The following is a 12,660-nucleotide window of genomic DNA, read 5'->3' on the forward strand; positions in this document are numbered from 1 at the left end:
GGACTGAAATATCATCTAGCTGTCATGTACAAATCTATTCTGAAAATTTTGTGTCTCTATTTTATCTGATCTCAGAAACATTGGTTGGAGAGACGGATGGACAGACAAACCGAATAATTAAGCCTCTGTTTAAAGCTTAAAAAAAATTAAAAGGAAAAAAGGGGCAAAATGTTTCCCATTTGCTAAAAACCTCAGCCTAGATCTGCCCTTGGGGTTTGGGCGCCGATTGCATGGTTCGCCTAGGGCACCAGTTGCTGGCAGCTAGTCTAGGGCCGCCCCTGTCTCAAACACTACATTTTAGAACAGAGATACTTCACTATCATTCCAAGAAACTTACACTTCATATTCAGCCTTAATATAGTCTCCCAAAATTTGCAAAAATATGTTCAATGGTCAAGATTATAAAATGATTACAAATCTCATTTTCTAGTCAAGGGATCAATGTCTAATCTATTATTAAAGTGGAGGCCTGGCCTGACATGAGTAATTAACACATGGAGGGAGGCCTCATTTTTTGGGAGATAGAATTAGGGATATAAATGAATCATCGGGTTGCAAACAGAATGTTTGTGCTACATAAGATAAGTAAATATGTCAGTAGGCTAAAAAGACAGAATGTCTGAGCCAACTAAGAGAAGAAGGGAGAACACCCAGGGAACTATTTACTATGAGCTAGATAACGAGGGACATAATAAGTTAGGAATGTAGACATCAGGTAAAGAGAAAGTTGAAATATGGGCAGTACATGGACAGCACATGCTGCACAGGGATTGGTTCCTGCGAAGTAACCAATCCAATCCAATCCAATCCAAAAAGTATGCAATGTATAGTGAATGCAATGAGATATGTAATGTATATAAAGGGAGAGGTTACTGTGTAACTTTGGAGATGCGATGTACCTTGCATTCATCTCTCCCCCCCACACACACACACTCCGCGCATTTGAATCTAATCAGCAGATCATTGCTGTATAATGAATAAAGATACCTGAGTGATGAAAGGAACTGAGTTATTGGGAAGCCGAGTGGAAAGTGGTCTCAGAAGTTATCCCTCCATTAGTGGTACTGTGATTCAACCAGGATCCATTCATCTGGAACAGGTAACGTGTAGTTTATTATATGTGTAGCTTTTCTGTCAAGGTTCACAACCCAGCAGCTGATATGATGGGAGAAAGCTCTCCTCTTAGAGCAGGTACATTAGAGAGCTTACAGTGGCGCACTAAACTCTCTAGTGTAGCCATACCCCATTCCTGCAAATGGCAGCCAAACAAACAGGTGTCTACCAGCATGGACTGGGGCATTAGTCACTATAAAAGCCCCTTCCTCTATCACGTCCTGTGCTTCTGTCACGTCCTGTGCAACATAGTGAGGTCAGCCTACCCTCCCTCCCACTGGAGATGTAGCTAGGTCAATGGGAGAATTCTTCCCTCAAGCTAGCTACCACCTCTTGAGAAGGTGGATTTACTGTAGCAGGGGGAAAACCCCTTCTGTAGCAAGTGGCCGCTGTGCTTCTGGAGTGCTTGTAGCACAGACATATCCTTACTATAATTCAAAATACAAACTTGCAAACCCTACTACACTTACATCAGCTTACGCTGCCATATGATCAACACGTCAGTGACAGTAAGATGTGTCTACAGTGGCAAAAGTCCCATCAACTGCAGCAGGACCAGGATTTTATCCAATATGTCCTAATGGCTCAGTATTGTTCTTGCCTTGCAAAATGCTTCGGTCCCTCCTCCCTACCGTTACTTATCATTAAATTGTTTGTGTCTAGTTTGCACTTGTTTGCTTCTATATTAAATGATCAGATGACGTGTATAGATTTAGAGGCTGATTTCTCTTGCTCTCCCTCTTTTCCCTCTCTCATCTTCTCTGTTTCCAGTTGCCTTTACGCAGGCTGTTTTTCTGCTCCTTCTATGCTGGCCTGAAGTGGATTTTGCTTTGTGCTCTGCCTAAGCTCTCAGCTTTAGCCCAGCCCCGTCCTTCCTCCAGATGCTCCTCCCCGCTCACTGCTCAGCTCTATGTATTGGTGTGAATGAATGAGAAAGGGGGGTGTGAATAAGTGTGACTCTGCTGGGCTCAGCGTGATTTACGGCTCTGCTGAAAACTGCTTCCCCTGCAGCTTCAGCACCACCACCACCACAGCAGCAGCAACAAGTCAGGTAAGTGCTGCTCTCTGCACCACAGAGCCTGGAGGCGGGGGGAGAAAGAGAAAAGATGTGCTTCCTGCAATCAGTGCATGTGTTTGTCAGTGCAGGGAGGAATGGGGTTTAGGGGTGTGCCTGAGGGAACTGGACTGAGCTCAGAGCCCTCGGAATCCTGGGTCTTGGGAATCCAGGGAGACAGCATCAGGCATCGTACACACTGGAGGAGATGGGTCGCCTAACACACACACACACACACACGCACGCAGTAGAGAGCGGTTGGAGCTCTGCCTAATCTTCCCCAGCCCACGCAGAAATAGTGACCTTGTCTTATTTAGTCCACTGTACCTTAAACATCTTTGTGCCCTCCGCATGCACACTGCACAGCCCCCCTCTTTTGCATGTAAGTAGCCTCTCCTTGCCCCCTTCTGCTTGAAGTCCTCCTCTTGCATCCCTCTGCCACCCCCCTTCAGCTTTTCTGTGTGTAAGCTACCCAGCCCCCATTTGTCCCCATCTGCTGAGTTCATGTCACCACCAGTACTGTCACCTATCTGCATGCACACCTATATGCATATATATGCACAGGTACAATTTTAGATTTGTCTTATCGATGGAAACAGGTATCAGGTCTTATTGCTTACTAATCAACATAATGAATATAAAAAACTTGTTACTGGCCTTTGTCTGTGAGTAAGGAATAATAATGAAAGTATGAAAAAGCATAGTAAGCTATTTAGTTTCTGAGCATGCTACACTACAGACTAACATTGTACAACAGGCTAGCTTTTCATATATACGTAGTCTGACTGTTAAACAACTGCTTCAGGGTTAGTTGCTCTCAATATCATGATGTTTCAGCTTAAATGAGAGCCTAATGAGGGCTTTGAGGCAGCTAAAGAAAGTTACAAATTAATTTGTTGATTTTATTCTGCTGTGTGATGTGCTGCCATTCGAATGACATGGTTGAATTTGCTTTCCCAGGAACCGGTTTGAAAAAAATCAGTCTGAAAGTTTGTTCTTACTTCTTGGTTTGTATTAGCAAAATATGCACCACTTTCCTCAGTATGCAATAAGAGCATCTTTTTGAACAAACCTGAAAATTAGTTGGTCTTTTCTTTCCTTCCAGGATTCAGAGAGTAATGCAACAGAACACTTTTGAAGAAAGCAGACACCCTTGGCAGGAGTCATTTGAAAATGTCAGTATCTGCATGCCATTTCGTTGCCCACGATGCGGTGACCACACTAGATTCAGAAGCCTTTCTTCTCTGAGGGCACATCTGGAGTATAATCATAGGTATGAAGAAAGAAGCCTTCTGACAAAATGCAACCTATTTTCTTCCCTCAAAAATGCAGACTTGCTCTCTTCCTCAGAGACCGTGACTCAAGGAAAACTGGGGAACACCAGCAATGCAATAAAACAAAAACCATCCTACATAAATTTTTGTGACACATCACATGAGTACCCAAAGAACAGAAAATCACTGGAGGTGGAAGCTGAAAGGCCTGTCTCTTTTGTGGCAAATTACGGGTCAGCTGACTTCACAGATGAGCAAATTTCTAAACCTGGTGTTCCAACAACAGACTCCAAAGCCTCTTTTGAGGCACATGTACGAGAAAAGTTTAATAGGATGGTAGAAGCTGTAGATAAAACAATAGAGAAGAGAATTGACAAGCTTACCAAAGAGCTGGCCCAAAAAACTGCTGAGCTGTTGGAAGTTCAGGCGGCTTTTGCGCAGCTATCTCAGAAGAAACAGGAAGTTCAGAGGCGAGAGAGGGACCTGAACAGACAGGTGGATGTTGCAGTTGAGATGATTGCTGTACTGAAGCAACGTCTTACAGAGTCTGAGGAAGAACTTCACAGGAAAGAAGAGTAAGTGGAAGGGCAATAGAAGCACAGAGTTGATGGCTTTGCATGTGCTTGGAGAATATGTGCAATATTAGAGTAGATTTTATATATATATATATAACGATCATGGGTACTATTGTTAACTGAATATGAGGGCATATAGGCGGTGTGTCTGGTGTTCTTTTGCTTCTCTATTTTATTTCCAGAGTAGTAACCCCTACCACACTGGCATTATCTATTTGCAGTTGCCACCAAAGTCTTACTATGGGTTTCATGTCACAAGAACCCCTAGGTCATCACTCCACATTGCAATTGCTTACATCAAATTTTACTCTCCATTATGCGAGTGTAATTTCTTTGACTTCAATGGAGTGGCGCAGGTGTCACTGAGACTAAACTTTGACTTAATAAATGAATTGACATGCATGCTGCATATAATTTTTTAAAAGTGAGGTTTAATAAGGGCCAGATTGTGTTGCCCTTATCATTCAGACTAGTAGCTTACTCTGAGCAGTCCTATCAAAGTGGTGCTACTCGTAGAAGAAGATATTCAGTGAGTAAGGGTATCAAGATCTAGCTCTAGCAGAGGGCTAACGCCTGCCTTGTGTTGTATGGATGCAGCAAGAGGAAGCGGTAAAAGGAATTTCTTCTCCCCTATGGAGCAGCAAGGCATGGCTGCAAGCAATTGCTCAAGAGTGCACTTCTAGAAAAACCTGGGAAGGGGTTTTGAGGGGAGGGGAAGTAGATCTATAAAAACAGAATTTTGTGTATCACTGGAACCACAAGCAGATTCCAGACTCGTTTGGCAAGCCTAGTCCATCTAAAAATATGTTCATGATGCACCCATTAAAAATGTAGCAGTGTTTGTTACATTATTTATGGATGAACTACTTACAGTATTTAGCATTCTCAGAAACCCTTTCAGACAGTTCGCAATAACTTATTTTTAGTAAAATGCATGTTCCTTAAAATGTGATGCTCCTAAACTGGTTCATTAGTTACCAAAAAGAACTATGAGGACCCCTAGTAGATATGACAGTGATTTTAAACAGACGTAAGTTTCCAAAATAATAGATCTAATCCAGCAGCACTTTTTCATGTGGGCTGGATCCAGCTCCCATTGAAGTCAAAGGGGGTATTGCCAGGGACTTCAGTGGGGCCAGCATTTTGCATTCTTTCAATTACATGAGAAGTCTTACTAATGGCAATCAGAGCAGTGGTCAGACAGGGGGGAAAAATAAGTGGTGGTACTCTCCAAAGCTGTGCCCAGATGTGGGGTCAAAGTGAGATGCATTAAGTAGATTGTGCAAATCTTTGTAATAAGATCACACTTCTCCCTTTTGTGTGAATGCTTCGATCAACAGAAACACTTTAAATGACAACATGGTTAGGCCTCAGAGTTAACATCCCACTGTGCTCCATGGGAGCAGTTTACACCTCTCAGAAATATTCTTTTAGGCTGCTGGCAGACTCAGGCCTGGTCTACACATAGATGTTGTGCTGGTATAACTATTTAGTTTAGAGGTTTGGTAGTGAATGTCCCCCCCACACACACCAAGGTTTTGCACTTGCTTAAAGTGCCATAGGCCGCAGAGGACATGGCCTGACCAATTCTTAACAGTGATCCTGTATTAACTCAGTAGCAGCTGCTGCCGGAGCACTACTCAACTGTGTGGTCGCAGTGCCACTGAAATTTGATTCAGACAAGTCTCAGTGAATGGGATTGCAACCTGACACAGGACTGCAACAGCACTGAACTTTAGCCCAGCCACTCCCTGTCCAGAGAGAGGAGCAACCAGACAAATGGTGTTGTGATCTGTCACACTGGGCGTCAGTTCCTGTATGGCACAGTGCATGGAGTCCACCAAGAACTTGACTCCTGACAGCACCTGCTGATGTGAGTAAGAGCGAGGGGAAGCTCCTCAGCCTAAGAAACCTAGGGGCCCTGCAGCAGGTGAGGGGAAAGCAGGAACCAGAACATGGTCCTGGCTGGGAAGGGGCAGTAGGGATGCCAATTTTGGTTGGACGTATTCCTGGAGGTTTCATCACATGACAATCTTTAATTAAAGATTAATCTTTAATTCCTGGAGACTCCAGGAGAATCCTGGAGAGTTAGCAACCCTAAGGGGCAAGGACTGGAATTTGCTCTCCCCTGCCCCACTCCCAGACATATTTAAATTGGTGCCACTGCCTTACTGGAATAACCATATCAGTATAAAGCACCCTTGTATTGCTATAACTGTCTAGATTAGGGGGGCTGGACTGCCTACCTGTACCAATATACTTAAAGTGGCACAACTGGTGTGTGTATATGAGCCCTCAGGCAGACACCTGAGGTGGAACACCCTCAGGGGCATCACTCAAAGAAGAAAGGCCAGAGATTTCAGTTTCTTTTGCAAAAGAAAGTTTAATACTCTAGAACACTAGATACAGTCAACAAAGATAACTCAGGCCACTGAGCCACCTCAATCTGACCCATGACTGAGACCACGCAGATGAGTAAAGGTTGTGGGATTAAGCTGTGAGTGGAGCCCTTGAGCAAATTTCAGAGTTAATTGGAAAATGTGGGCAGAAAGGAAATACTCAATTTTTGATGAAGGAGAGTGAGAGTCAGCATGAATACTGTGAGCTTCAGAATACCACAGAAACCTGCACAAAGGGAATACATTTTAAGCTACCAATTAGATCACTGCAGCTAAGAGCAATTATGAGTTCAAGAGGGCATCTAGAGGCTTGTTTCTGGAAAATAAGGGGATTTATTGGTATGGTGAGAAAAAAAAATCAAGCAAAAGGGGTTTGATTTTAATAAACCTAGACAGAGTAAGCATGCAAGGCCAGGGGACATTTGTGCACCCCTAAATTTTAGTATGAGAAATATTTAAAAGATTAGAGACCTGGGCCTAAGTAGTTCTCTCTGCCTTGATCATTACTTACTGACCTTAGTCATAACAATCAGCAGGAACTCTCCCTTTACAGAAAAAAACAGTGCTGATTTTAATCCAAAATCTAGAATTTCTACTGGCATTTTCTTTTTGTTTTGTCTATTTGGTCTTTCTGTGTTCTCTGGCTTTAGTATAAGAGCAAGATATAAGGACACTTATTAAAGGCCAAACTTTCAGTACTTAGACAAAACTTCCATTGGCTTCCCTCTATCACCCACCTTTCATATTGTTAGTTTCTTACTCTCAATGTAGAGTCATTATTCTGGAATAAAAGTCACTTTAACTCTGGAAGAGTGTGTCCACATAGGAAGCTATTGTGGAACAGCTTATTCCAACAGAGCTATGCCAATCAACTTCCCCATGAAGAGCAGGCCTTGGGGCCAGATTGTGACTTGTTTTTCCATGGCAGTTCACAGAGCTGTTCCCTTATGCCCCTAAGTAGCAAACTGACACAGCTGTGGTCAGTGGCTCTTTGGAGTACATATCCTATTCCTTCTGTGCACCTCTTGGGATGCCCAGAGGGGAAAGGGAAGGAGCAGAGCCCTGGTCACATCCACTTGCACAGAGAACAGAAAGGGGATTCAGAATACTGGAGGTCTTCAACTCAAGCCAGGTGTGTCAAATTTCACAGAAACTTGAAAGGGGAGTTGGGCACCACATTGAAAGTCTGTGGGAGTTGGGTGCCTACCTTTCCTTCGTATCTTTGAAAAATCTCCTTCAGTTAGTTAATGCTTATCATTGGTGTACATTTAGGGTCACTTAGGATGTGGAAACTATCGAGGCATTGCCTTGCTATCTACAGGAGGGGAAATTTTTGCCCGTATCCTCTTAAACCAATTACTTCCTCTTGTTGAGGAAATATTGGCTGAATCTCAGTGCGGTTTTAGACCATCCCATGGGACAACTGACATGATCTTTGTTGCCTGCCAAATCCAGGAAAAATCTTGGAAGCAAAATTAGGATCTCTACATGGCTTTCATTGATTTGACAAAGGCCTTTGACTCTGTCAATTGCAAAGCCCTGTGGAAGGTGCTGGCCAGATCTGGCTGCCCTCCAAAATTTATTAAGGTCCTAAGGCTTCTCCATGATCAGATGACTGCCACAATTCTCTGTAATGGCCTTGAGAAGGAACCTTTCATTATCAAAACTGGGGTTAAGCAAGGATGCGTTGTTGCCCCAGCCCTGTTTTCCATCTACTTAGCAGTCATTTTGGTCCTTGTTAAAGCTCACCAACTCCCCAGTGGAGTTGACATTCAATGAATGGTTGGGCAGCTCTTTAATCTTTGACATCTCCGCTCAACATCTAAAGTCTTCAGGGGGTCCATTACTGATATTCAGTATGCTGATGATTGTGTCATCCTTGTGCACACTGACAATGACCTTCAGTCCATACTGGATTTTCATGCACAAGCTTACCAAAGCCTAGGTCTCTCACTCAATACTGAGAAGACTAAAGTGCTCTATCAATCTGCTTCAGGCCTTGCACATGACTCACCACAAATCACCATCGAAGGTCAGACTTTGAAGACAGTTGAGCACTTTTGCTAGCTCAATAGCAAACTTTCTCCAAATGCAAAAATCAACAGTGAGATCCAGCACAGGATCCAGTGCGCAAGTGCTTCCTTTGGAAAATTGCTCCGACGCATTTTCACGGGCCGTGACCTATGGCAGGATACCAAGATCCAGGTCTATAGGACAATTGTTGTTCCTACACTCCTCTATGGATGGGAAACCTGGGTGACCGATCAACAACACCTCAAGAGTCTGGAGAGGTACCACAAACGATGCCTCTGGAAGATCCTTCATGTCAAGTGGCAAGATGACCGCATTAGCGCCAGCATCCTTGCTAAAGCAAATGTTACCAGCATTGAAGCAATGATCCTCATTCACCAACTACGCTGGGCTGGACATTATGTGCAGATGCCAGACTCTTAGCCCCCAAAACAAGTCCTCTACTCTCAGCTCACACAAGCTGGGAAGAGCAAGCTACCAACTGACCCCAATGGCACCATATCTCCACCAGGCAGCGGCCCACTTTGAGGAGAAGCGCCTTGCCCTTGAAGCTGAAGAGAGAGAGAGAGAGAGAAGGAAAAAGAAATAACTTTCTCCCAGCAGGCTGCTGGCCTGCCACAAAATGTCTATCTACTGCGGGCAGATTTGCGGTTCCAGGGTCGGACTCCTGAGTCATCTCAGGACCCATATGTAAATCCATGGTAGAGATCATCCTCGAATCAAGGGATTGCCAATCGATTGCCAATCAATCATTTAGGGTCACAGAAGAGGTTTTTTTGTGAATGGGTGACATCTTAGGGCCAAATTGAGACCCTCCTGACTCATCCTACTGATGCAAATAACTACTCACCAATGGGAATACGAGGTTCACAATCGGACAGAGACCAGCGCAACTCATGCTTTTTTAAAGTACACAGTGGAATGTGTTTCTGATTATTTTCAGCAAAGACAGTCTTTGCATTGCCTGTAAGTATAGTAATTAGTAGGGCCAACCAGCCTTAAGGTGATAATACTTACTGGGCTGATGAAATACCATTAAGACAGCAACCTTAATTTCTAACCAGGCCTCAATATTTATGTGGTACTTTACCAACCGAAGAACTAAAAAATAAAGCTTGCTGTATTATAAATTAGCAACATTCCACGTCTTAAAACAACTTGAGGGGGAGGAGGTTTGGACAAAATTGTTCAAAACTGTAATTTAGGGTTTTGACTCCAAATCTTAGTAAGTATCTTAGTATTTTTCTCCATTTAAAAAGTTTACTGGAGGAGAGGATACTGTTGCAATTGACTGTAAATAATACACCATATTCTCAGAATCTGTTGGAAGGTTCAATCCAGATAGCTGACAGAATCTGTTATCCCTTCCTGTGCATAGATTTTAAGTAATGAGAAACATCTTCACCCTTAGAGTTACACCCAAACACTACCTCTGTCTCTACAAAAGCATATAATTACTTACAAATTGAAAATATTTTAGATATTCAAGGTATCTACAAACGTCCACAATTCGTAACACCAAGAGGGCTCAAGGAAACAAGAAACCAAAGTATTGGTTCAAATGATGTTGCAGGACCAGCGTGAAATCCATAGACTAAACAAAGTCATAAGAGTGAATCTCACCTATTCCTGTCTATGTTTTGTGACTCCTTGCTGACCAGGCCTTATGCTGGTTTGGAGGGACCAGCCTCTGTGAATAAGTCCATAGAGATTCTGAGCTCCACTGAATAAAGCCATCACTGCTTGGAAGGTGTCCAAGCAGGGCTCAGCATCTTATGCTCTATATATTTTAAGGCATTGTTTTAAGTGATAGCAGATAAATGAGGTATTTTTGAAGAAACGAAAGGTAGGAATCCTCAGGCTGAATGACTATGGAAAGGAGAGCCAACAGATTACATTTGGGGGAAGTGAGGAAGGGGTTAATGTTGAAAATGGAGGGGTTCAGGTGGGTTTAATAACCCTAGAGAGCCTGTTTAGAAATATTAGGGGAGTACACAGGGTGTAGCATAGCGAGCATGACCTAAAGGAGTTCTCTTTTGAAGGTACAGTGCCCCAGCTTTGAGGCAGCCCTTATCAAATGTTTCCCACTTCACCTTGAATTTGCAGAAGAGGCTAGTTTGTGAGGACATTGGTCCCAACTGTCTTGCCTTGGTATATTGTGTGTATTCTCCATTCTGTCCCTCTAAACAGAGGGCCCCAAAATGGGGAGGATGCCACTGACTTCATTAGCATCTGACCATACCATAGTGAGTGTCAGTTTTTCTGTGAAGCAAAGGAGTGAAAAATGGGGACATTCAGTGTAGGTAATATTAACAAAATCCAAATTAGCTAGCATAGGCAAGGTGTGAACGGGAACTAAAGAGAAAAAATAAAAAGCACATAGCTATTAGTTATATATATATTAAAAATAGATCTGAAGCAAGAAGGTCATATATAAGCCTGTGAGTAAGACCATGCAAACTGCCTGGAGCGAAGGAGGCAATTAAAAAGACAATGTAGCTGTGGTGAAGTTAAATGGTTTGTTGAATCAGTCTTCTCTAGAATGGATGATGAGGGGAAAAATTCCCCAGTGAACAACTTCTAGGTAATCAAGGCATAGCAATGGCAGAGAGAAAGATGTCTCTAAGGAAGAGGGTTGGAACAACTAAAGAAACTTAATAGCATCAAATCCTTAGGGCTTGATGTTGTTGTTAAAGGAAGTACAAAATATAATAATTATAAGATTGCAGAGCTACTAACAAGTATGGATTCTACCTTAACAGAACAGGAGAGGTGCCTGAGGACCAGAGAATTGCTACTGTGGTTCCTATCTTTAAAAAGAGAGTAAAACCCACCCTGGGAGTTATAGAGTGGGGAGGCTCACTTCTGTAGGGAGCAAATTAGTTGACAGTAAAGTCATTAAAGACACATTAATAAACTGCTTGGATGAATCTACACTAAAAAGCACAGGATTTACCATCCTCAATCAGACCATCTAGCTTGGTGTCCTGCCTTTGACAGTGATCTCAATCTTCCAAAGGAAAATCAATCCCTTACATAATATATCTAGCCAACTATGAATGTGAAGGAAGGGGAAATTACTTTCTGCCCTCTGCAGGTGATCCATGCATACCCTAGAAAAGGAGATTATGTCTCCTTTTAATGATCTTTCCTGGAATAGGTACAAATATCATTAGTATTCATGAAATTATCCAGCCCATCTTACAGCAACTGCCAATTATTCAACTCTAGACATGCTGTCGTACTGAATCCCACCAGGATGACTATGTACTTCAAAAAGTTGTAGCTTCTCATTGTTCTAAATTGGCTGGTTCAGTAGCTGATCCTCCTGCTGTTTCTGAGGGAAGGAAAACCAACTATCTGCTCCTCTCCCTGGCAAAGAGTAATGGATTGTTACTCACAAAAAAAACAGGCCAGCCCACCTATACCCTATATACGCTCAAGGCGTGACCCAATCAATTTAGGCCCCCCCACCCTTTCCCTTCCAAGGGCTCAGGGTGTAAGGTGCCTATCCTTACCCATGGGGCTCAGGAAGAAAGTCAATTTAAGTACCTGCCCGTTTCCTCGGGGCTCAGGGCTTTACAGGTTTGCTGGACCTTTTCCCAGTGAGAGAGCCTTACACAGCTGTGTTCTAAACATCTATTTATTAGCAACACACATAGAATACATATACCAAGCAAATCTCTTATGCTCACCACTCTCAATATACAGACAAAATTCACCTGATGGCCAGTCAGGATCCTCTTGTCTGGGGTTCCGGCGATGCCTCTGCACATCACGGTAGTGCAGAGGGGTCAGAGTTTGATGTTAAATTCCAATCTGGAGATGGTTCCCAAAGAGCTTTTTTGGGGGGGGGGGGGGGAGAGTTTACATCATATAGGCAAAACTAGCTACCTCCTTTAACTTTACTAAACCTATCACATTATTCAGTTCCCCTAGGTAACCAAATTTAACCAATCACATACTGGCATCTATGTTTTCTCCTCCCTGCTCAACTCTTTTTATATTTTATCTCTCATGCCCAAATTGTAACTTATGACCTTCTTTGTATGTGCAGATGGTCAGCTTAAATTCACTGGACAGAGCTTATTGTATCTATTTTACCAATTCTTTCTGTTTCTTCCCTAAACTTTCCAGCACCTGGGTGTCTCTACTTTACAATCCTTAGTGTTATAACTCTTGTTAGGGGCATTCCTGAGGTGGGGGCACCTTAG

The 12,660-nt window shown here is 43.0% G+C and overlaps 1 protein-coding gene across 2 annotated transcripts in view; it reads left to right on the forward strand.

The window, feature by feature from the left end:
- The first annotated feature begins 2,062 nt into the window (after nucleotides 1-2,062).
- ZNF365 (zinc finger protein 365) overlaps nucleotides 2,063-12,660 on the forward strand; it is a 28,421-nt gene continuing 17,823 nt past the window's right edge. For both annotated transcript variants that reach the window (XM_005294317.3, XM_024101180.3), the window contains exons 1-2: nucleotides 2,063-2,164; nucleotides 3,273-4,016. In XM_005294317.3, the coding sequence (XP_005294374.2) occupies nucleotides 3,286-4,016 (731 nt within the window). In that variant the 5' untranslated portion in view covers nucleotides 2,063-2,164; nucleotides 3,273-3,285. The remainder of the gene's footprint in view (nucleotides 2,165-3,272; nucleotides 4,017-12,660) is intronic.

This window comes from Chrysemys picta, chromosome 7 (genome assembly GCF_011386835.1).
Source record: "Chrysemys picta bellii isolate R12L10 chromosome 7, ASM1138683v2, whole genome shotgun sequence".
Classification (NCBI taxonomy): Eukaryota; Metazoa; Chordata; order Testudines; family Emydidae; genus Chrysemys; species Chrysemys picta.